The 26,013-nt window shown below is 42.4% G+C and overlaps 1 protein-coding gene across 1 annotated transcript; it reads left to right on the forward strand.

Annotated features, from left to right (window-relative positions):
- On the forward strand, window positions 1-24,307 carry ccdc174 (coiled-coil domain containing 174). Its single transcript, XM_078543806.1, has 11 exons — window positions 1-149; window positions 7,952-8,056; window positions 8,953-9,053; window positions 10,528-10,586; window positions 13,932-14,109; window positions 14,942-15,037; window positions 18,103-18,239; window positions 19,391-19,485; window positions 21,660-21,810; window positions 23,414-23,569; window positions 23,929-24,307. Exons 1-11 carry the CDS (start codon window positions 108-110, stop codon window positions 24,207-24,209), a joined length of 1,401 nt encoding a protein of 466 aa, XP_078399932.1. The 5' UTR covers window positions 1-107; the 3' UTR covers window positions 24,210-24,307.
- The last annotated feature ends 1,706 nt before the right edge of the window (window positions 24,308-26,013 follow it).

Raw genomic sequence — 26,013 nt, forward strand, 5'->3', positions numbered from 1 at the left:
GGCCGCTTGACGTGCCTGTCAACGTTACCTCAACCTCACTAAAATGGCCGCGCTAGGCAACTCAGTTCCCTTGTAGTTTTGTCGGAATTAAATGAATCCTTTTCGTTATGGACAAGAAAAAGAAAACGTTCGACGTGACGGTAGCGTCGGTGAGTCGCTCTCAGAGCTTGTTGAAAGCGATGCTTCTGGATTGTGTAAATACTAGAGCAGGCCCCATGTCAGTCCCCGGGCTTTCCTGGCTACTCTGCCTGCTATCCATGTCCGTCTCTGGGTACTGAGACAGCAGAGGGGTCGGTGACAGTTGGAGTACTTTTGGTGCATTTAGCGGGTTTCTATGGCTCACACTGGAAAAAAAAAACATGACTTTTATTCCCTGGATTAGCTGAAATATTTCATAAGCTTGAGCTCGTCGAAAACGCTGCTAATTGTACCCTAATTCGCACCATATCCTGTTCCTTTATCACCCCTACACCCCTACAGTGACCTACACTGGATCCCGCTCTGGCAACACTTTGATTTTAAAATTCTCATCCTTATTTTCAACCCCATCCTCGGCCTTGCTCTTCCCTATCTCTGCAATCTTAACAACCGTTTGAGATATCTCTGCTGCTCTAATTCTGGTCTTGTGTGCATCCCCCATTTCTCTTCACCACCATCCCCACCCCCCATTAGCGGCTATCTTCAGCCCTCCAGGCCCCAAGCTCAACAATTCACTCATGAAAGTTCCCTGTCTTTCTTCCCCTTAAGGACCCTTTTTACCTGAAGAGCCAGTCTTTTCACCTGTCCTGATCCAGATTTTGCAGTCAGTAGGAAATAAACTGTATATGCTATTCATTATGTTTAGCCCACAATTTTATGGTGAGCTCTTAGAATAATCAGAGAGCTATTTCAGTGCAGTGTCCTTTTACAGGGATTTGTGACCTGTGTGAACAGGGCAAGCAACTGCTTGCCTCTTTGTCAATCAGATTGAAGAATTCGCATTGACACATGAAGAGCCTAAACCAGGATGTGTCAGTTAAAATATTTAAATCAATGTAAAATCATGTATAAAGAGTGAAACGAAGAGAGGGAAAGAAAGATAGAACTGAGAGAGGATATAAGAGACAGAAAAAGTTAAAAGGAAGTTTTTACATTTCCAAAAATAATTGAAATATTATTGAATAAGATTCCACAATTGTAAAAGGAAATTTTCAGTGTTGGAGAGGTTTGGACGTAACAGATATCCTTGCTTGTTCTTCTTGACTTGTCTGCAACCTTTGACACAGTTGACCACACTATCCTCTCCGACACCTCTCTACTGTCATTCAGCTTGATGGGTCTTGCTCTCATCTGGTTCCATTCTTACCTATCTTATCATAGCAAGAGAACCACCTGCAATGGCATCTCTTTCCACTCTGGAGTACTTTAAAGACCTATCCTTGGCTTTTTCCTATTTCCCATCTAGGTGCTGCCTCTGTGGGGCTTAAGGTTCTACATACACACTAATGACACCAAGCTCTATTTCACCACCACTGTCTGTAAATTGTCAGGCTGTTGTCAGGCGTCCAGTATTGCATAATAGAAATTTCCTCCAGTTAAATAGTGGGAAGATCAAAACCATTGTCTTTAATACCTTGCTACTGACTCCATTCTACTCCCTTCCAAATGTCTGAACTAGATTGATTGCAAGCTTGGTGTCAAATTGATTCAGAGATGAGCTTCTGACCGCATATCTGCGCCATCACTAGACCACCTATTTCCACCTCCATAACATTGTTCGCCTCTGTTATTGCCCCAGCTCATCAGCTGCTGAAACTCTCGCCATGCCTTTGTCACATCTTGACTTGACTATTCCAACGCACTTCTGGTTGGCAGGCTGTAACGAGTGGTGTGTCACAGGGATCAGTGCTGGGACCACAACTTTTTACAATTTATATAAATGACTTGGATGAAGGGACCAAAAGTATGGTTGCTAAATTTGCTGATGACACAAAGATAGGTAGGATAATGAGATGTGAAGAGGACACAGAGGCTACAAAGGGATGTAGATAGATTAAGTGAATGGGCAAAAACCTGAAAAATGGAGTATAATGTGGGAAAGTGTGAATTTGTTCATTTTGACAAGAAAAATAAAAAAGAAGCATATTATTTAAATGGTGAGAGTTTGCAAAGCTCTGAGATGCGGAGGGATCTGGGTGCCCTAGTGCATAATTGCAAAAGGTTAGTATGCAGGTAAAGCAAGTAATTAGGAAAGCTAATAGAATGTTATAACTTATTGCAAGGGGAATTGACTATAAAAGTAGGGAGGTTGTGCTTCAGTTGTACAGAGCATGGGTGAGACCACATCTGGAGTACTGTATACAGTATCGTTCTCCTTATTTAAGGAAGGAGTAAATGCTTTAGAAGCAGTTCAGAGAAGGTTTACTAATACCTGAATTGGGCGGGTTGTCTTATGAGGAAAAGTTGGACAGGTTAGGCTTGTATCCACTGGAGTTTAGAAGAATGAGAGGTAACTTGATGGAACATGTAAGATCCTGAGGGGTCTTGACAGGGTGGATGTGGAGAGGATGTTTCCTCTTGTGGGAGAATCTAGTGCTAGAGGCCACTGTTTAAAATTAAGGAGTCACTCATTTAGGACAGAGATGAGAAATTTTTTCTGGGGGTTGTGAATCTTTGGAACTCTCTTCCTCAAAAGGCGGTGGAAACAGAGTCTTTGAATATTTTTAAGGCAGAGGTAAATAGATTCTTGAAAAGCAAGGGAGTGAAAGATTATCAGGGGTAGGTGGGGCTGAGGCGTTGAGGTTACAATCAGATCAGTCATGATTTCATTGAATGGCAGAGCAGGCTCGAAGGGTCAAGTGGCCTATTCCTACTTCATATGTTCTGACCAACCCCCAGGGTTCTGCCCTCCGTTAACTTGAGGTCATCCAAAACTCTTGCCTGTGTCGTAATTTGCACCATGTTCAGTTCCTTAACCCCTGTGCTTGCTGACCTACATTGACTCCCAGTTGAGCAATGTCTTGAATTTAGAATTCTCATCCTTGTTTTCACATCCCTCCATGGCCTCGCTCCTTTCCTATCTCTAATTTTCTTCAGCCCGGAACCCTTGGAGATCTGCGCTCTTCTAATTCTGGCCTCTTATGCATCCCCAGTTTTAATTGCTCCAGCATTGGTGGCTGTGCCTTGCGTTGCCTCGGCTCCAAGCTCTGGAATTTACTCCTTACAACTCTTCATCTCTCTACCTTGCTTCCTCCTTTAAGACAGCCCTTAAAACCCCCTTTTTTGACTAACCTTTTGGTCATCTACCTTAATATCTCCTTTGGTGTCTTGGTGTCAAATTTTGTTTTATAATGCCCCTGTGAAGTGCCTTGGGACTTTTATTACATTACGAGTGCTGTATCAATATAAGCTGTTGTAGTAATTAGGATTTATCACACCAGTCAAAATTCACTTGCAGTTGAATGGACAAACTGGTGTCTTTTTTTGAGTATCTAGTGAGTATGTACCACAACTTCAGCCCTTTCACATGTTTTAGTAGCGAGTCTATCAGCAAAGTACCAGTGTGATGAAGCTTGTGGAGGAGCAGGGAAAATTAGACATTAGCTTTGATTTCTGGATTATGTGCTTAAGTCCTGAAGTAGGGCTTGAACATTCATTCATGGGAAAGAATGCTACGATTGAGCCAGGGGTGACACTAAGTCAGTGTAATGCGTTCCTGATTGTTATCCAATGAACTCTGCTAGAAAATGTATCTGTGTGACTGTACAAGTTTTGGCTTAGTTGTGATGCCTCTGTCAGTTGAGTAGGTTGCTGTTGGTCATTGTTTTGACTTGCACGCAAAGAATGGCCACTATAGCTAAGTACTATTTAGAGTGGCATTACCCAACATCAAGCAATACTTTTGTGAAGGGAAAATTGAAAAGGTTGAGAAAATTTGGACTTTTTTTTTTGTAGAGGGAATAACTTTACATTTGCCTTTCCCACATCAGCCAACCTTATGGTTTCTCTGAGCAAGATTGTCAGTTTAATAGCAGCTGGCATTTTTCTGCTGATAGGCTAAGGCATGAGGCATTTCAATCCTCCTCACCTACTGACAGTTGTCTAGTCTGAGTAACCATGAAGATTGTTTTTCTGAGATGAAAAATTAAGTCGCTTCCATGATCTATAAATAACTATATAACGAAATGTCTTCCACTATTGGGTAACTGTCATATCCAATTGCATCACACTGTCCCATCATACTCGAATTGTCACATTTGGAAAGTATCTGCCACGCCTCGGGTGTCACACTTGTCACTGGAGCCAACATTGTGACTGAAATAAATGATTATTAACCAGATTATTAACTGACCAACAACTGATTGGTTTAAGTTTCAGCACACAGGTTGCAAGGGCCAGCAAACAACTATGAAGCAGCAAAGTAAAACAGCGATTAAAAGGGAGATAGAACAAATCTGGGAACTACAGATCAGTCAGCTTACTGTCATTGATAGGAAAGATACTGGAATCTATACTAAAAGAAGTGATCAAAGGGCATCTAGCGACAGAAAATATGATGACAATAGTGTAGATTTTTGAAAGGCTAAGTCATGGTTTAACTAACTACTCTTTCCATTACCTCAAAAAGTAGACAAGGGTAATGCAGTAAATGTCAAATGCATAGATTTTGAAAAAGTCTTTGATAAGGTACCACATGATAGAGTTGTGGCAAAGATTAGGACTTGACTTCAGGTGACAAATAGCTGAGCAGACAGCAAATTGGCTTAAAAAGTAGAAAGCAGAGTGTAGTTGCAAAAGGTAGTTATTCAAGTGGGAGAAAGGTAGAAAGTACTGTTCAACAAGGATCAGTGCTGGAACCACTGTTAATCATAATCTGCATTAACACTTTGGATTTAAGAGTAAGAGACACAATATCAACATTTGCGGATGATACTAAACTGGGGCTATAGCTCACACTGAGGAAGAATGCAATCTAATATGCGATTAAAAAACTTGTAGATTGAGTAGGTAATTGACAAATGAGCATTAACATAGGTAAATGTGAGGTGATACATGCTGGTGGGAAAAATAGAACCATCACCTATAGCTTAGAAAATATAAAAACGTGTAAGGTAGAAGAACAATGGATTCGAGGGATACTGGTAAATAAATGATTAAAAGCAGCATTGCTGGTCAGCAAAGCAATTAAAAATTATAATAGGCACTGGGGTTTATTTATAAGAATATGGATTTCTAAAGTTGTGGAGTTATGTTAAACTTGTATAGGACTCTGGTCAGGCTGCACTTGGAGTACTGTGCACAGTTCTGAACTCCATACAGTTCATTCACTGTCGCTGGGGTAAAATCCTGGAACTCCCTCCCTAACAGCACTGTGGGTGTACCTACACCACATGGACTGCAGCAGTTCAAGAAGGCAGCTCACCACCACCTTCTCAAGGGCAATTAGGGATGGGCAGTAAAAGACCACATCCCGTGAATAAGTTTAAAAAAAAAATAAAGGCACTAGAGAAAGTGCAAAAAATATTTACAAAGATGATACCAGGGCTAAGAGTTTACAGCTATCAAGAAAGATTTCTTTAGAAGAAAGAAGATTTAGAGGTGACCTGATAGAAGTCTCTAAAATTATGAAATGAAAACAGGAAATGTTGGAAAAACTCAGCAGCACCTGTGGATAGAGAAACCAAGTTAACATTTCAAGTCTGTGCCACTCCTCTTCAGAATCTTTAAAATTAAGAGTGGGTTGGATAGGGTAGTTTGGAGAGAATGTTTCCACTTTGGGAGAATCCAAAATTAGGGCCATAAATACAAGATAGTCACAAATAAATCCAATAGGAAAATAAAAATACACCTCTGTACTGAGAGTGGTTAGAATGTGGAGCTCACTATCACAGATCATGTTTGAAGCACATAGCTTAGATGCTTTCAAAAGGAAACTAAACAAGTACATGAAAGAAAAGGGAATAGAAAGATCTGCTAAGGCTAAGCCGAGGCAGATAGAATGGGTGAAGACTCTAAATACCAACACAGACACATGGACCCTGTAGGCTGTTGTGCTGTATGTAAGAACCATATAGCAAGCAGTGAGTTACAGTTGAATAAAACCAGCCATTTGATTTCCTATTAGCAGCCACATTGCTCCCAATGATGTCACGTTTACTGTAAGCAAAAAAATAATAATTCTGGAAAAAGTTACTAAACTTCCCTGTAAAATTTCCTTTACTGCCATAGAAATGCATTCCAGCAACTTTCCAAGCAGGCCAGCCACTTTCTTGGGCCTTTGGTTGGCTTTTGTTTCATTTCCAGAGATGAGGTTTATCCAGTGCATCCCTCCTGAGCTTTTGTGAAATTAAGGCTTCCCAGACAAACTTTTTTGCCATTGCATACTTGCCTCAGAGCTGTTTCTTCTGGGCTCTTGTGCACAAGCACAGCTCTGCTTGGTGGCGATTTTTGCGTTATCTGTTGCCCTAGAATGACTACATTTTGCTTCCTTGCACCCAGCTCTCTGTAATTGCCCCCCAGCTTGCTCTCACCTCTTGCTCTGTGTGAGCGCCATTTGGTTCCCTGCAGCTTCTTCAAGAGAGAAAAAAATGGTACTTATGAAGCATCTTTCATGACCTCAAGGTGTGACAAAATGCTTTACGGTCAATTAAGTACTTTTTAAAGTGCAATCACTATTGTAATGCAGTATAGAGCAGCCAACTCCCACAAACATCAATCAGATAATGAGCAGATAATCTGTTATAGTGATGTTGGAAGGGACTTTTGCAGCAGTTCCCTAAGGTTTGCAGGATAACGGTGGTAGGCAGCTAATTGAATGTGAGTAACCCACCACCCAATTTATACAGGCACAATAGGAGAGTTCAATCCAGACCAGTTATAGAGCAGTTCACAGGGGCAGGTCACCAGTCACCTTGACGTTTAATGTTGAGCAAGGAACCCACTGTCCTATTGATTCAAACCTTCTGTCAGATGCAAGAGAATAATAAAGTGGAAACAAATAAAATAACCTGTTTTTAGAAAATATCAATTATAATAGTCATTCAAAATTGAACAAAACCTTGTTAAGCCAAGCAAAATGAATGAAAGTAAGGAAGATACATATTTGTGTAGCACCTTTTGTAGCCTTGGGATGTTCCAAAGCTCTTTAAAACCAATGAATTGCCTACCTTGAAATGTAGTCGGTGTTGTTGCTGGCAAGCATACATCCAATTGGTACACAAATATTGGCCAGGATATTGGGTAAGCTCCCTGTTGTTCTTTGAATGGTGCCAGTGGATCTTTTGCAGCCACCTGAAGAGGCCTCAATTTAACCTGTCATCTAAAACATGGTATCTCGAGGGTGCAGTTGTCCCTGAGTACTATGCCTCTGGATTGTGTATTACAGTCCTGGTGTGGGGTGTAAACTCACAGCCTTCACAAACTCAAAGGCAGGAGTGCTTCCACTTAGCCGTATGAACAGGAGTAGGCTATTCAGTCCCTTGAGCCTGTTCCACTATTCAGTATGATCATGGCTGATCCATATGTCAACTTGAGGTTTCATTCAGAGCACCACCAGGTAGCACTCACATCAAATATTTAATGTGCCACCTTAAACACTTTGGGCAATGTTATTCAGTTTTTCATTTTAACCTAACAGTGCTTTGCAACTCATCGAACAATAAAGATAAAGTTACAGTGTATTTATTACTATTATGTATGGAGTTCTGGGGAGAAAGAAAATTATTTCCTCATAACCAGCAATCTGTCATGTTTGGTTTTAATAAGCCAAAGATTTGGCCTTTCCAAAACGATATCTGTGATAAAAACTTGTCTATCACATTGTATAGCATCAAAACATGAGGTCCGCTGTCTTTGAGGACAGTACAAAATTCTTCTCTATCCTCATGTATTCTGCAATTGTCAGGTTTTTAATTTCTGAATTGTTTCAACAATCTCATCTCATGATTTTTTTTTAAACAATTCTGTGTTGTAGTTGGTGGATCTGAAGGCAGAACTTTATCGGAAACAGGAGGAGTTCAAGCAGGATAAACTACTGAAAGAAGCAGGGGCTCCATTTAAAGCCAAGCCAGTCAACAAGGTATGAGAGTTCTCTGTCACTATTGCTAATTGAGGTCTTGCTAGTAGTGGTAATTAACCTGACTTGCTGCCATGTGGCAGCAATGTTGTTAACGATGGCCATGAGAATGTTTCATGCTTATGTTCGGATGAGCTATGGAAAGCACCCAACAGTACAATTTTCTCCTTTCAGTTCCATTTGGAGAGGGCACAGTAGCTGAATTGAGAATATCAATCAAGATATTTGCATATTGAGGTGCATAGGCTCAAGTGTGATTTTCATTTTCCTTTCCGTGTATTTGTGCCAGTGTTTGACAGGAACCTGGTGATCACAGTGCAAAATATAGTTCCTGGTTGATGTGCTTCATGGTGACCTTAAATTCTTCTGGAAAAAAGTTGCACTTTGGGCTTTCTCAGTCAGCTAGGTTTTATTTAGTTTTTCTGTTGCTGTATGACAAGCATCTTCCCTCTCACCAAATGGACAAGGAGGGATTTGCTCCCAGGTTTGTGTCCTTTTCACTCTATAGCTGTAGTATGGGAGATTTCATCCTTCAATTGCTGCTTGTAAGCAAATCCGGGCTAAGCATTGGCCCATACCCAAAGCATTTGAGGTTGCAGCTGAGGCACATTGTTGGTGCAGCCCAGAGGATCTTTATTATGCATCTAACCTGTGCTGTACCTGACCCAGGCGTATTTGATAGTGGCAACCTGATTACAGGTCTTTCTCCCACTAACACCCCTCGCCTTGATGAGCAGAAATAAACTTCTCAAAATAAATAATCAGCACTCTCTGTACTTTCTCTGACACAAAAGTTGCCTTATTGATCCTCCATAATTTAACAGTCATTGCCTTACAACATGTTCTATACTTTTTGAGATGCAGAGAAATGTTAAACTGATGATCTATAAATTTAACAGAAGCCGAGTATCTGGATCAAGCAAAATGCAGGTGTTTTAGATCGGGCTGAGAAGGATATAGAAGAAAGTATTGAGGAACAGAAGACCCTCGATAAATCAAAGTAAGAGTTTTAACTGGAATTGATCTTTATTGTGAGTCAAAGTCCCAGGAAGGCATATTGTCAATAACTATTCAGTGACACTTAAGCAATTGAATGTTATATCCCACTCCAGTTACCTACTAAAATGCACTGGTATTGAAAGGGGAGGATTGTCAAGGGCTTCTGACTGAAGTGGAGTACACTGCAATTTACCATGACATGGTCAGGCGATTTTCTCTCCTTTCGGGGGAGGTGGGCAGAGCTAGAGAACTTGGAAGAGTGGATCTAGCAGCAGAAGAGCATATAATAAAATAATATGACTGAAACTCATAAAGGTGCAAAATTATCAATTAATGTTGTTAATAGACCTCCTCTGCAATGTGAGCAGGCAATGATCTGATGATGTTTAAACAGATGAGGAACAATGTTACATGCTGGTTGTGGGAGATTTCAACATTTGGCCAAGGAATGGACAAATATATTCAAACCTGGCCACTGCTTATTGAGTCCCACAGCAGCATGGCTAAGATCAGTAACTTAATGGAGTGGGATTTAAATCTGTCTGTTTCTTCATTGACACTGGGCTGTGCCACTCTACAGCTGTTAGCCTCAAAAAGTCCAATGTTTGAAAATTGCTCCCTTATCTCGGTGTTGCTTCCCGCATTATTGCCCGATAGTCAATTCCTCTCATATCTTTAACTTCCAGCCTCTATCTCTCTCGTTGACACAACCTTTCTTTTCCCCATTATTATAAAGCATTCTGCCATGTCATCCTGTCTGTGAGGAGTGCTTTATAATGTAAGTGGGTAACTCTCTTACTTTGTTGATGCTGTTTTCTGGGCTTCTCAGATATTCTTCTCATTCTTTTCAAATACTCGTCCTCCTCACACCATCTTCATCTTTTAACTCCTTTTTTTCAACCTCTGTGGTGTCCTGCATTTTAGGCTGTGGCTCTTCACTTTGGTTCCTTAATTTAAAAAGAACCAATTGAAAGAAAGACTTGCATTTACACAGCACCTTTCACACTTTATAGGCAATTAAATGCATTTTTAAAAATTGTTGTCTTATACTTTATAAGTGTTATACTTCAGGAAACGTGGCAGCCAATTTGTGCACAGCAAGATCTCACAAGCAGCAATGACCAGATAATCTATATTTTTAATAATATTGGTTGTGGGGCAAATATTAGCTGTGGTACCACAGAGAATGTCATCTTTGACATAATGCCATGTGATTTTTAATGTTCACCTGAGAAAGCAAATGGAGTCTTGGGTTAAGGTCCCATCCAAAAAACAGTACCTCCAACTCCCTCAGCAGCCAAATGGAATGGTAAGCCTAGATTTTGTGCTCACGGTTCCGAACTGCAGCTCTTTCAAAAAAGGGATTTCCTTTCAAAAGAATGCTCTGTGATAGAGTGTTTATGCTGTGTTGTAAAATGCTATGCTCATGCCTTGTGTTAACTACTGTAGACTAAATTAATTTGTGCTTTCTTTAGGCAGAGATTGGAGGAAAAAGCAAAACTTTATGAGCAAATGACAAAAGGGAACTTGCCAGGTAATTTGGATTGTGGTTTCTAAGTTTTGTTCAAATACTTCCATTTAACTCTGGATTTTAAAAAAAGCAAACACATCTTTAGTTGTGACGTGATTTTGGGAAGTCTCAATCTAAGGTTTGAATCTCATCTGGGTCTGCCTGATAGTAGGAGCCTGAAATTGAAGGTGTTCCATTCTCCAGTGCCATCTCTCATTTTGATGAGTGCAAAGTCACATAAAACACTGAAAAACAAGGAGCCTTCATTGCTTAATCTCTTATAATGTGCAGCAGAATGATGTCAGTTAGGCTATTGATAGTTCTGGTTGTCTGCTTCTATTGGTTGGGTTCTCACTGTGTTGGCCGTTTTCGTCAGTGCATGCCAGTGTTGCGAATCTGCGCTAGGCATGTACTTTTTTTTTCTCCTATTTTCTTTTTTTTTCACGTTCTGCAGTTCTCCCTCTGCCAGCTCCATGAGCTACAGTTTGTTGACTTATTCCCACTGAGTGGCATTCCAGACAGTCTGCGAGCAGGACTGAACAAGGCTGCCTCATTGTGCCTCCCTTAGGCAAAGAACCTTGTTACCACGTGACTGTGATTTTTACAACAACAACTTGAATTTATGCGCCACCTTTAACATACTATATCAGGCTTGCCAACCTTTTCAAGCAGGGGGCCACATTTCAAAGTTATTCTCACTCAAGTGGCTGATGAGCAAATTTTGGAAAGAGAAAGTTTGGCGCAATGTTAAACATGAACTTCAAAGAGCTGAGGTGTGAAAATAATGAGTAACGAATACAGGTGAGTACTAGAGCGTAATAGGTTGTGTGTGGTGGGACTGACATATGAGAAGAGATTGAGTTGGTTAGGATTATATTCGCTGGAGTTCAGAAGAATGAGGTGGGATCTTATAGAAACCTATAAAATTCTAACAGGACTGGACAGGGTGGATGCAGGAAGGATGTTCCCGATGGTGGGGGAGTCCAGAACCAGGGGTCACAGTCTGAGGGTACGGGGTAGACCATTTAGGACTGAGATGAGGAGAAATTTCTTTACCCAGAGAGTAGTGAGCCTGTGGAATTCGTTACCACAGAAAGTAGTTGAGACCAAAACATTGTATGTTTTCAAGAAGGAGTTAGATATAGCTCTTGGGGTGAAAGGGATCAAAGGATATGGGGAGAAAGCGGGAGCAGGCTATTGAGTTGGATGATCAACCATGATCATAATGAATGGGGGAGCAGGCTCGAAGGGCCGAAAAGCCTGCTCCTGTTTTTTATGTTTCTATGTGTCAGGCTCACTCCTAGTCTCGGGGAGTGAGCTGGACGGACATCCGCTCTACATGACTGAGCCCTGCTCCGCCGGCGCCTCTGCTCCCTGGGCCCCGCCCCGCTCCGCTCCCTGGGCCCCGCTCCGCTCCCTGGGCCCCGCTCCGCTCCCTGGGCCCCGCTCCGCTCCCTGGGCCCCGCCCCGCTCCACTCCCTGGGCCCCGCCCCGCTCCGCTCCCTGGGCCCCGCCCCGCTCCGCTCCCTGGGCCCCGCCCCGCTCCGCTCCCTGGGCCCCGCCCCGCTCCGCTCCCTGGGCCCCGCCCCGCTCCGCTCCCTGGGCCCCGCCCCGCTCCGCTCCCTGGGCCCCGCCCCGCTCCGCTCCCTGGGCCCCGCCCCGCTCCGCTCCCTGGGCCCCGCCCCGCTCCGCTCCCTGGGCCCCGCCCCGCTCCGCTCCCTGGGCCCCGCCCCGCTCCGCTCCCTGGGCCCCGCCCCGCTCCGCTCCCTGGGCCCCGCCCCGCTCCGCTCCCTGGGCCCCGCCCCGCTCCGCTCCCTGGGCCCCGCCCCGCTCCGCTCCCTGGGCCCCGCCCCGCTCCGCTCCCTGGGCCCCGCCCCGCTCCGCTCCCTGGGCCCCGCCCCGCTCCGCTCCCTGGGCCCCGCCCCGCTCCGCTCCCTGGGCCCCGCCCCGCTCCGCTCCCTGGGCCCCGCCCCGCTCCGCTCCCTGGGCCCCGCCCCGCTCCGCTCCCTGGGCCCCGCCCCGCTGGCACCTCCGCTCCCTGGGCTCCGCTCCACCTAGTGAGCCTTCCAATAGTAAACGTGGGAGAGAAATGGCCTGTGAGTGGAGGAGCGACTCCATACAGAATCTTCCATTCAAACTTATTTCTTTGGCTGGGATTTTGAAAACTGTCTCGGTGGGTGCATAGGGGGGCTTCACTGGCTGTATGTTAGCCAAGCCTGTACTACATGGTCTATCCCAAGGCATTTCACAGGAGAGTTATCAAACAAAGTTTTAAGCCGAGCCCCGCAGGGAAGTAATAGGAATGGAGGAGAGGTTTAAGAAGGGAAATTCAGATCTTAGGGTCTAGGCAGCTGAAAACTGGCCACGAGTGGTGGAGCAGTGAAAATCTGCAATGCACAAGAGGTCAGTATTGGAGTGGTGCAGAGGTCAGTAATATAATTTGCAATTCATGTGCTCTTAATGGAATTGATAGGGTAAATAGAGAGAAACCAATTCCTCTGCCGGAGAAGGCCAGAACAATTGGACATGGTCTTAAAATTAGAGCTCGGCCATTTAGGAGTGAAGTCAGAATATGCTTCTTCACACAAAGGACAGTGGAAATCTGAGAACTCTCTTTTAAGATTCCAGAAAGCAGTTGGTGAAAGATAAGAATTGGAGTCAGTTTTTACACACTTTATTTTTTATTTACAGAATTACACTTACTTACCTCCTAACCCAACAATCACAATTTCAGTCTGTTTCTATTGATAGGTACGCAAGTGAATCCCTAGTTAATGCCCACCACATGCATACAATTAATATACAATTACCATTCTCACCAAAAAGCTGTTGAGGCTAGTTCATTTTAACATTTCAAAACTGAAATTGCTTTTTGATGATATCTTCTTGAAATATTAACTCTGTTTCTCTCTCCACAGATTTTGCCTAACCTGCTGAGTATTCCCAGCATTTTCTGTTTTTATTTCAGATTTCCAACGTCTGTGGTGTTTTGCTTTTGATCGGTTTTTGTTTGGCAGGGGTATTAAATGGGTAAATGGAGTTAAGACACAGATCAGCAATAATCTGATTGCCAGAATGGGCTCAAGGTGTTGAATTGACCTATCCTTTCTGCATCTGGGGCTGCCATTCTGGACAGAATTTAAAGAAAGATGGAATGCAGTCTGAATTGGATTTTTTTTTTAAGAAACTGCCATGTAAAAAGAAAACGTAAAACCAAACGGTGCTGGCTTTATTTTGACCAGAGCCGATTGCTCCTAATATATAGTAAAGTATGACTTTTTAAAATCTCAAATTACCAATAATTGTTTTTTAAAAAATTTATCTCTGCCCTTCTTAATACAAAACGGACACCCCACTATCCTGTACCAGATGAAGAAACAGAAAGCATGTACTTGGTAGATTTCACACAGAAGATTTTTGACAAGCAGAAACAGTTGCAGGCTCTACGTGAGAGCAAGGCAGCAAAGAAGGCAGCGAAGAGTGAGAAAGATGAGGATGCAGTGCCTGAGTCTGAAATTCCACCACCACTGAACCCTGATGAGGAATGGTGAGAATCTAGAATATGGGGGAGAAATCTATAGTATCCTAAAATTTCAATTTGCAAATGTTTATACTTGAAGCTGCAAGAAACGTTCTAAATCCCTGGCACTGTTAATCTTGTAGGAATGCATTAAGAGTCTTCAGTCAGCTACATTTCATGGCCATTTGTATTCTCATTTCGTTGGGTTTATAATGCCCCAAGCAAGTGATACTGAAAGTGTGAATGAGCAGAGAGCTCATAGGGACATGGCTAAGCCTATCCCCAATAGCCTGACACACTCTGTCTAGGATTACATCTTAACAATGGTCCATCCATCGAGATACTGAAATACTAACAATGCCTGTTGTAATGTATGTATAGTCACCTCAGGAGAGAGCTTAAAGATTCTCTTTAAATCTTGGGGTTCAGATAGCATCCATTTGAAAACTTTTCTTTTGTGCTTTGCCATTTTAAGGCCTGGCTTAAATTATGTTCTTGATTTCCCCTGCCAGACATCCAGGGAGTTCTATATTGTTATAATTATTAATTAGATATATTTTCCAATTTAGTTTTTAGCTTAAAAGTGTACACATGACTTACATTTGTGTCAGCTTTTATTTTGGGTAGGAGACCATAAGACATAGGAGCAGAAATTAGGCCATTCGGCCCATTGAGTCTGCTCCGCCATTCAATCATGGCTGATAAGTTTCTCAACCCCATTCTCCCACCTTCTCCCCATAACCTTTGATCCCCTTACCAATTAATTAAATAGCAGTTTGAACTAAAGGCTGTACTTTTCTGTGTGCTTCCCTCTACACACCTCCCCATCCCCTCCTCCCCCCTCCACCCCCATCCCCAGGATTGACTATGTGGATTCTTTAGGCCGATCCAGAAGATGCATGAAGAAAGATTTGTCAGGACTACTTGCTATGGATAAAGATCTAAAAGGATCAAGGTAACATGAGTAAATAAAATTGGAAATGTTCTTTTATTTCAGAGTTCCAGCATCCACAATATTTTGCATTTGTAGCCGTGAATAATGTGTCTTTAGGAAGAATGAGCTACAGGAATGGAGGCAGTGATAGATACTTCATGAGATTTTTAAAAATCTTTTCATGGGATGTGGGCTAGGCCAGCATTTGTTGCCCATCCCTAGTTGTCCTTGAGAATAGGGTAAGGGTGCTGCACCTCGTAGGAATAGCCAGGTATTTGGATTGATTATCCAGAACATACATACACCTTTATAATCTTTCTTTCTAAGCAAAATGTTTGTGCCTGAATGATCAGTATTGGTGTCAGAAATTGGAACATTTCTCCACCTTAGGACCTGTTAATGCATGTGCTGAGTGTTCCTAGTTCTATGACAAAGCTTTCTCTGCAATCCTTCAGGCAGTGTCCCATTTGTAGTTATATTAATGGAGAGATACATTGTTGAAAGCTCGGTCCTTTGAATGAAATGTTGAACCAGCAATCTCGTTTGCTTCCTCTAGTGTGCTCTAAAGGTTCCATGTTATGTGAGGAACAGGGAGTTTTCCTGGTACCCTGGTCAAAATTCCTCCCGAATCACATCACCAAAAGCAGATTGATTAATCATTTGCATCTTGGCTGTTTGTGGGATGCAGGATAGCTGACATATTTCCCTATGTAACAGTCCTTGCTCTTCAGAAATTATCCACTATGGAGAGCTTTGACCTGATAGGGCGCATTATGGATTTGAGTTTTTTTTTTGTTAACCTTAACCTGAAGAACATTCTTTATTTGTACCTAGAGTGACATTTAAATTTCAGTAATCTAGTGGTCTCTTGAATAAGACTGCCAATTTACTGCTAAATTCTGGGCAGTTGTATCTGTGGATTCATGCTCATAAGCTACTGGGTTGAAACAGTTGCAGAATCATTCACTGGGACCCTTCCAGCTGATGAAAAGGGGAGATTGTTAATTCATCAGTCTGGACTGGAACTTGAATGCCATTCCTGAGGGTGGGTTATGACAATGTCCTTTCACCCTTAAGGGTGACTGTTAACAGTATGTTAATTATATTTACATTAGGGTACTTGGGTGAAGGGCATTGTTTAATTAAGTACTATGATCACATATAAATAGGGGACAGTTGGGACACTGGGTGGAAGGAGAGCTATGAGACTGAACAAAGTCAATAAACCCTCTCAGTAAAGAAAAGCTCTGTTTCTTGGTTTTGACTTCACCAACCAACTTGGATTCTATTAACAAGTTAGAACCACCAAAACCCAACTTTCTCATGCATTTCTGTTTAGACTTGCTCAGTATTTAAACTATATGATCTCTCCAATATCCTAAATAAATTGTTGCCTTGAAGTAAACTTGTCACTTGTCGTTTCACACTATATTTCTGTTGAACTGAAAACAAGCCTCAACCAACAACAAAAAAAAACTACCTTGCAGAAGTTCACTCCACTGTAGATATGATCCTTCCTGTAGCACAGAGTCAGTTTAAGGACTTGTGAAAACTTTTTGTTATGAATTATTTCTGGCTTTCCCAAAAAGTTCGCTAGTTTGTAAGGTCCTTTGCATCTTGCGCACTAGATACTCTTCTCGCCGTCTTCCCTTGCTGCAGTATTTATGACTCTATTGTTTCCTATTCTAACTTATTCTGTTTCAGGAGTTCAGTTGCTGCACAAATACCTGTTACGATTCAGAATGCTTTCCAATACTCTTTTCTCATGCTCAGCACGAAATGAAACCTTCATAGGCAGCTTACACTCCTGAGTGTTAGAGTTTCACTTTGTGTGAGGTATGTTGGATAGCATGCCGCAGGTGAAGAGTGAATCCCTATACCATTTAGCCTGCAATGGAAATGGCATAGGTTACCCACTGAGGCATACTGAACTCGTTGATAGAAGGGAAAACACTAGAATATGTAGTTCAGACTAAAACTATAAATTTGTGTTTATTTAAAATAAAATAGGTCAGTAGATTAAAATGACAATATAGTTCTTAATTTTCACCAATGCATTAAAACCTTTTTGAATATCAAAATAATAAAACCGTTGCCTTTTGGATAAGCACATGCCTTTTGTACACAGTAGTTCTGCCTTGTTTTACCACATCCTTTTGAAGTGACTGAACTGAACTCAAGCTAGGCCTGTGACTTAGGTGTAACCTGTTAAGTCGCTTATTATGTCTCCAGAAGAATGGTGACCTGTCAATATAGGTAAGTGTCTTCATGTGGAGGTAGATGTGGTGAATCAGCCATTACAGATAACTGTTCTCTTTCTTCCCCAATGGCCAAATAAATAATTATCTCTAGAGTAAAAGCAAAAAGCTGCAAATGCTGAAAATCTTAAAATGAAGGTGCTGGAAAGCTCTTAGCAGATCAGACAGCATCTGTGGAGAGAGGAATAGATCTAACATTTCATCTGGTCCTGAGGTTCATTGACCTGAAACGTGAACTCTTGTTTCTCCCTCCGGAGTTGCTCCCTGACCTGCTGAGTGCTTCCCAACGTTTTCTGTTTTAATTTTAATTGGGTGGGGGATAGGAGAGCTGTACTGGTTCTTTGATTACCTGGCTATGCTGCAGACAAAGTCTAATGGAATTTTATCATACTAATGCTCATACTTACACAAAATGTCACTTGTACTTTGTGTGAAGTTCCCAAACAATCCATGCACTCAGTCAGCAAGACAAAGTAAATCACAAAATATAGCCTCATGACTAATATTTTAAACATTTCAGTGCCTTGATCTTGCATAAAAATGCATGGTATAGGAAACCTTAGAACTTGAAACCAGGCAGATCACATTCCATCATACTCTTTGGTTTCCTCAGTCTTGACTGGTAATCTTCAAATCCAAGTTTGGTGTCCACTTATCACTATGTCTGGATTTGCCTGACCATCATTTCTAACTTGGTAATTAATAATGGAACAAAAAAGAAGTTCTGCTCCTGCTTGTTGGGAAGTAAGTACTCCTGTCCTGTGATGCTGTGACGGTAGGTGTTGACATGGGTCTGTGCGACATGTCTTTGGCTTGAACTGTTCACAGGCAAGAAGTGGGAGAAAAGACGTTGCTTTCCGAAGACATGAGAAGGGAGCTTCAGCGGCAGCAGTGGGAAAGAGAGGAAGAGGAGGCCCTGAACAAACCAATCGGACCAATGCACTACGAAGACATCCGACAAAATGGTATAAATTTTAGTGTGTGCCACACACTTCATTAAGAAGTATCTTTTAGTGTCCTTAGTTGATTTACCAGGGTTAAGTTGATCTCTTGCAGGACATTCTTTTCTTCTCCACTTAATTTTCTTCTCCTATTTTCTCTTTTTCTCTGTTTTTGGTGCATACTTGTGATTCCAATTGTAACAGTTGCCTCCTGTACCTTACCCAAAAAGACTATTCTTGGTGTGTGTATCTGTGCAATGATTATTGACAGGCTATTCCACTGTGGACAGCATCACAGTTGAACATCACCCTGTTCTCAGCCAGCAGGCATGCCTTGGAAAACTTGTGAAAGGCTGGAACAGTAAAAACCCCATTACCTCCTGGATGAAGTAGCAATGAAGAGGCTGAATTTGCAATTCAGTCTTCAGCCTGCTTGGTGTCTCCCATAGGGTTGTTAGTCAAATTCTAACAATAACAGCTGCAAAGTTAGATCTCTACTATTTTAGCTTGTTTCAAAGTTCATGTTTGTCGTAATAGTGGGGGAGCTGGAGTGAAAGGAGCTCTTTGGTCTGTCAGATACCCTGGTGCCTGGAACTGCAGATAACTTTGGTCTTCCCAGATGTCTGCTATTATCCGCCATTGACCCAGAGGTTCCAAGACTGCTCGACTGGTTTTCTTGATTCTTTTTCTAAGCTGTTTCACATCCCATTCTCTGGTCAAAAGCTGTCACACCCTGTCCTCAACCTTCAGCAAGCTGGGAGCTGCACCACAGTCGGCAACCAGAATTTGTGTGGGAGGGAGGGAGGGGAGGCGGAGGGCCCTATCCCCCTTCCTGAAAGTAGTTGGGGTATAATACCAGATAAAGGTTGATCTGCAGCTCCTTCATTTAATCCATTGGAGGAGCCTCCAATGTAAATGTTATTTTGGAAACTGTTCTCATAGTTAAAACAGACATGGTGCAAAATTGTGTAGTGTACTGTTTGCAGCTAGAGTTTGTATCGCCTTGGCATTGCTGGTAGTCAAAGCAACGTCTTCAGAGACCTGGCATTGTGTTGCTGGCCCAATCTGCCAGCTGAAAAGTGAGGTGCCAGAGCCCAAAGTGTACGGGGAAAATAGTCTTGAAAACTGATAGCTGATAGAAGCTGTTCTGATAGAATGACCTTACTGTATTACAGAGGCTCGAGAACTGGGTGTAGGTTATTTTGCCTTTGCTCGTGATGAAAGTGCCAGGAAGAAACAGATCGAGACCCTCGACATGCTGAGAGAACAGGTACGTTCCAGATGTGTTGATGTACTGCTGCCATTTGAATTAAATGGTTACAGTGGGGATACTGGGCTCTCCCAGTTGCTCAGCTGGTTAAGGCTCTGAGTAGCTGAGCCATATGGACCAGGAGCATGGACTTGTCAGGGACAGGCCCCGTGAATCTATAAAGTGGCAGGTTGTGCGATAAGAGGCTTTTACATGACCATTCACCACGTGGATACAAGAATGGTTTTGGGTCAGGGCTGGGGGAGAAGGAAGAATAAAATAGAGATAAGTAAGCAGGACTTGTCAGGGACAGTCCACGTGAATCTGTAAAGTGGCAGGTTGTGCGATAAGAGGCTTTTACATGACCATTCACCACGTGGATACAGGAATGGTTTTGGGTCGGGGCTGGGGGAGAAGGAAGAATAAAATAGAGATAAGTAAGCAGGATGTGGAGGGTGGACTGCTCCATGGATCCATGTTACAATGCCTTAACATTTAGATAAATGATTTGGACACAGACAACTATTGAGGAAAGGCATAGACTGATTAGATGAGTGGGCAGTTTTGTGCAGTAGAATGTGAACAAGTACATTCTGGGGAAAAAGAAAACTGAAAGGAGGTTGATCCCAAATGAATGGAAGGAGAGATCTGGGCGTGTAGATACCTTAATCTTAAAAGATAGAAGTGCAGGTAGAAATAGCTATGAAATGGCCAAAAGAAGACAAATTAGGTGTCTGCTTTTTAGTATTTTTATATAATTTCACTGAATAAGTAAACAAAGAGGTGCTAAATTTATACAAGACATTGGTGAGGCTAAAGTTGGAGAACTATTATAGAAAGAATGATAAAGCCATGGAGAAGGTAGAATGAAAATTCAATATACCAGGAATGAAGGTCCCAGGCTCAGTTGCCTGTCTGCGCTGAACTAACTGATACTACATAGTGCAATATTTTGGGTTGCTACTACTAGCCTTCATGGCCATGGGCCAAGGAGGGGGCATCCTAACCCTGGTTGCCCACTCATGATTCCTATTAAGTGACATGCAGTGGAAAGTAAGCATGTGTGGGTGTGACCAAGCTCTGTAGACAAGAACAAGTAATCTGTGTACATGAAGATCTGACTTGGTAAAAGCTTTGTTGCACTGTCTTGTTTAAGAGTACGATACTCGACTTGTACTCCTGAGGCCTGAGAATTCAAGTGAGCTCAAGTCCCACCATGGCAGTTTGAGAATTTGAATTCAATTTTTGAAAAATAAAATTATATCTGGAAATAGTAAGCTAGCGTCAGTAAACGTGACCATGAAGCTGTCAGATGGGCTTCACTGATGTCTTTTTAGGTTAGGAAAACTTGTCATCCTTCCCTGCTGTGGCTTATAAATGACTGCAGTCCCACACGAACATGTTTAATTTTTAACTTCTCTGAGGCAGCCTGGCAAGCAGTTTTACAAGGGAACCCCTGGATGGTGCTTGGGCTGTGGGGGAAATATAATTGTATTTTAACTGAAATTTTAAAATTAATTATGAAGAAAAACAGCTTAGAAGCTGGAAATGTGTTTCTTGAAGCTTGGTTACATTCTTCTACCAGAAATGGGCAATAAATACCAGCAATGCCACAACGAAATTAGTTTTTATAATGCTGAGTTGCTGTCGGAGAGAGGATTTGGGAGAAAGGAATACATTTTCAAAAGATGAGGCATTCTGATCCATCCCTCTCCAGATGCTCAGACTTTTCTTTGCTACAATTGGAGGTCAACCATAAATTTCTGGAAAACCAAAGGTAGACCATGCAATTGACTGGCCATATGAAGGAATTGTCCAGTACAGCAGCTGAAAGGTTTACACTGCAGTTAGCATGCTTATCCTCCATTCTTGGTATAGCACAGCCAGTCACTGCTATTAAATATAAATAAAAGCTGGTGAGAAGTAATCTTGCTTTGATCTTTTCCATCCCTGTGAAGAATTGCTATATTGTGCCACACGAGGTCAGCAATGAGGATTGACAGTTTCTGTTCTATAGAGAACCCCTAGAGATGGTGTTTGGGAGCAGCCTTGATACCGGTGAGGAGATAATAAGCTCCCAAGCTGGGAGATGTCAGTATCACCTGAGTGCATAAGAGTTCTGATTTGGCTCTTTCAGTTGCCATCCCTAAATTCCAGTGAGTGTTGCAGTGGCTGAGCTTTGCTTTCTGTTGCAGACAATGGATCAAAGAACCAAACGAGAGAAGCTGAAGGAGAAGCGCAAAGCCATGTTGAATGCTAGATTGGTGAAGGTTCGTCAGAGGAAGATGAAGAAACTGAAAGGCGATGGAATTGAAGACACTGCAGAGCTGCCAGAGCAGAATGAAGGTGTGAGCAAATCTTTGTGCTGGGTGAGGCCCAGAAAATGGGACATGTGAAAGAGCACTAGAATAGAAGCAAGGATTTTCACCTTTCCATCTTTGTCACACCATGTATATGAAACAATGTATCCCTACATTGTCAGGTGTGTGATGCAATATTCTCCATTTGCCTGAATGCATGCTGCTCCAACAACATTCAAGAAGCTCAACACCATCCAGGACAAAGCAGTCCGCTTGATTGGCACCCCTTCCACAAACATTCACTCCCTCCACCACTAACACAGTGACAGCAGTGTCCGCCATCCACGGGATGCACTGCAGCAAGGCACTAAGGTTCCTTCAACTGCACCTTCCAAACCTGCAACCTCTACCACCTAGAAGGACAAGGGCAGCAGTAAGGGGAAACCACCATCTGCAAATTCCCTTCCAAGTGACACAGCATCCTAACTTGGAAATATATCAGTTCCTTCACTGCCGCTGGGTCAAAATCCTGGAACTCCCTCTCTAACAGCACTGTGGGTGTACCCACACCACATGGACTGTAGCAGTTCAATAAGGCAGCTCACCGCCACCACCTCTCCAAGAGCAATTAGGGATGGGCAATAAATGCTGGCCGAGTCAGCGATGCCCACATCCTGGTGAATGAATAAAAAAAATATGGAGGGTTTGTTACAACAATCCCAGAAAGAATGAGAGAATGCATGTTCCCTTTCATAGCATGACTAGGAGAATTGGGAAGAGTGGATGCTTTGTTTTTCTCTGGAAATTTGAGTGAGCCACTTTTCATTGGGCATTTTAAGGGTTGTATTGTCAGATATTTGTATGACCAGTCAGCTGGTGAATGGTGCTTCAACTAGGGAGAAATATAATTGCATTTTAATTTCAATTTTAAAATTATAACGTATGCATCTTAAAAACTGGAAAAGGTTTCCTGAAGTTTGGTTACATTCATTTAATAATATAAAATCTCTATGGAAGATACCAGACTGGTGGTGGGCATCAGTTAAATGCCTTTTCTATACAATGAGTAGATCCGATTATACGCAGGCAATAAAATTACAGATGTATTTCTGATCATGCTCCAGCTGCCCCACCTAAAACTTGTTTAGTTATTTGAACGTTTCAATTTTTCATTGGTTTGCTTCCATCATTTTATTCCATGTACTAGCTCAGCAATGGGGAATGGACTGAAATCCTTCAGACCCTCTCAGAAACTCCATGAGAAGCTATGCAAGTGTGAGTTGGGGGTGACTGGCTTTTTGATCCATTTCTTTCTTCCTCCCTCTCATCTTTTGGTAAACCAGTTTCCCCTGACTCTTATGGAAAGATTTTGTGAAGAATGGGGCAGTTCCATGTTCTGTAGCTCTGAGGCTGGGTGTCAAAACTGCATGATATTGTTTAAAAAATACATTGTGTGGGCCTAAAGTATGTAGTGTGCTTTAAAATATCCTTCCTAAGGTGGATTCTAAAGTGCTGTAAAGGTATGATGCACAGCACTAAGAATAAAGTCCACCATAAGCAAGGTTCTGCCCTTTATAAGTTATGATAAAATTAATCGAGACCTTTACAATACAACTCATGTCACCCATGTAATCTTTGTTCATGTGCAGATGAAGAGATTAAGGAATTGATATCCACAGCAGCAGAACCAGATGTAATGCAGAACGAAGCTACCTGCCTGAGAAATAAGGTGGAGGTTGTAACACAGGAGCGGAAGGACACAAAATCTGGCATACCTCACATCAGGGAATGGGACAGAGGAAAAGGTAATTAGATTGGAATCTAATGAAAGGAGGATTGTAGATTGGAACAATGAATAGCATGCTTGGTTTTCTTTTTCAGATGTAGGAGATTGAATTGGTGTTCTTTAAAACAGAAATCAACATCTGAGGGTGGTGGGCTGTTGTTATGCGTGGATTTTCTGGCTTTGCATTCTGTGACATAGATTAATATGATGGACCATGACAAACGTTGTGAGACCTGGTGTATGATAACCCCCTCCAATATATACACTTTCTCTATTCATTGCTGTCGACATGAGTAAAATGCATGGTTCTGTTTATTTTGAGGAAGCAGGTAATGCACCATTTTAACTGATTGTGTGTTTTATTTTTAATCATTCCAGAGCAACTGTTCGGACACTGGTCCAGGAATTGCCCGGATCCCAGGGATGAGAGGCCATCAGAGTTTGCACCCCCATCAGAGTATTATAGTGATCTCAAGAGGTCAATTAACTATGGAGGCTGGAAGACGGGCCAACCCAGATATTCCTATCAGCAGACTGAACAAAATAGGGGACAGCAGTACACAAATGTGGGGAAATCACAAGCAAATTTGGAACAGGATCAATCTGCAAGATTAAACTCCCTGGATGATATGTTGTCTTATTACAAACATTCAACCTGAGCAGTGATAAGCTGCAGGACAAGGCAACATTAAGGGACTGTTCTACCCTTATCCTGGCTGTCACAGGTTACAGATCAGATTAAAAACCTTCTCCATGCTACATTCTGATTCTTTGTTGAAATTATCAGTCCTCATTTCATACTCTTGTACTTACAATTATGGGTCTTATCTCCACTTGAGCACATTTAATCTTCTGTTCATAACAGCAACGTGGGAGGCGGAGACATGCTCTGGGGACAAGGGTTCAAATCCCATGGCAGATGGTGGAATTAGAAGTCTAATGATGACCATGAAACCAGTCAATTGTTAAAACCCACCTGGTTCACTAATGTTCTTTTAGGGAAAGAAATCTGCTGTCCTTACCTGGTCTGGCCTACATGTGACTCCAGATCCACAGCATTGTGGTTGACTCTTAAATGCCCTCTAAACAAGGGCAATAAGGGATGGGCAATAAATACTGGTTTAGCCAGTGATACCTACATCACGAATTTTAAAAAATAATTTTGTATTGCTGTAGCACCAGGGCTTCTTGTTTGCAGGATATATTAGTAAAGATCTCACCTTGTGCCCTGCAGTTGGACTGTGGAAATTGCTTGAGATATAAAGTGGTGTTAAAAATGTCTAAAAACTTGCACAACTCAAATGGAAAATTTTTCCATAAGCCACCTTTGTCTGAAACCTTCCTAACCCATCCAGCCCCTAACCCCAACCTTGGGCATGGTGGTATGGTTGCCCCCCCTCCCCTAATTTACTGGTTCTCAAATTGACAGCTGTAGACTTGGGGCTGAGTAAGTGAACGAGTGGTAGCCAAAGGCAGGCTTGGTGTGAGGTAAGAGTGCAGCAGCTACATATGCAGCACAGTAGGTTAGCTGTCTCAGCTAGGAGGGGTATCACACATGAAGTGTAGTGTGGCACAAAGATTGCAAGGCACTGAGAGCTTGGCCTTATTCAACAATTAAAAAAAAATATTTAAGTAGCTATACCCCCCCTCCCACCTTCAGATATCCAAGTAAATATGTTTGGTTGAAAGCATTATTAAACATTTCACATGCAGCACTTTCATAGAGTATTGTACAGTATTTATAGGGTGGTGGCCTTCAACCAAAAATGTTCTAGTTATCTCAAACTCATCCTTCACCCCATCCTGTCCTTTGCTCCAGGTAGCAATTGGTCTGACATTAACTAGACCCTCAGAATGGTGGCTTAGTGCTACATTACTGGGCCAGCAGGGAAATATGTTTTTTTAAAATAACAAAGGTACTTACTGTATTGAACATTTGTGCAAAGTTAACATAAGGTTAGCTTCCAATGTAAGCACCAGGTGCATTGCATGCCAATATTTGGTCACTTTCCCTACCCCCATCCCCTCCGCGATGACGGTGCACTCCCATCTCAAGGGCAAGTGAACAGGACAAGCTGAAACAAAGCATGGTCACACTTGACAATGTGTCCCATACCACACTGTTGGCTGAATGAGTAAGCAAGATGGCAATCGGTCTTACAGATGGGAAGCCAACAGCAATGTTTGTGATGGAAAACTATCTTTGTGAAGGTTTGGAAGCAAAGTGGGGGTGAAGTCAGCATCAAAAGGGCACCCTGGGGACTTGGTTCATCTTTAAGATTCATGGGCACCAGCTGAAAATGAATACTGCCACACTGGTGTGCATTATCAAGTGGTAGGTCACAGGATCAATCACCAACTTGCTGAGTTCTTGACACGAGTCATCTGCTGTGGAAGAGTCAGTGAGCAGGGAAGTCAGTATGTGATGCAAGTCACTTACCTTTGAGCTGCTTTCCCTTCAAT

This window comes from Cetorhinus maximus, chromosome 6 (genome assembly GCF_964194155.1).
Source record: "Cetorhinus maximus chromosome 6, sCetMax3.hap1.1, whole genome shotgun sequence".
In the NCBI taxonomy this organism is placed as follows: domain Eukaryota; kingdom Metazoa; phylum Chordata; class Chondrichthyes; order Lamniformes; family Cetorhinidae; genus Cetorhinus; species Cetorhinus maximus.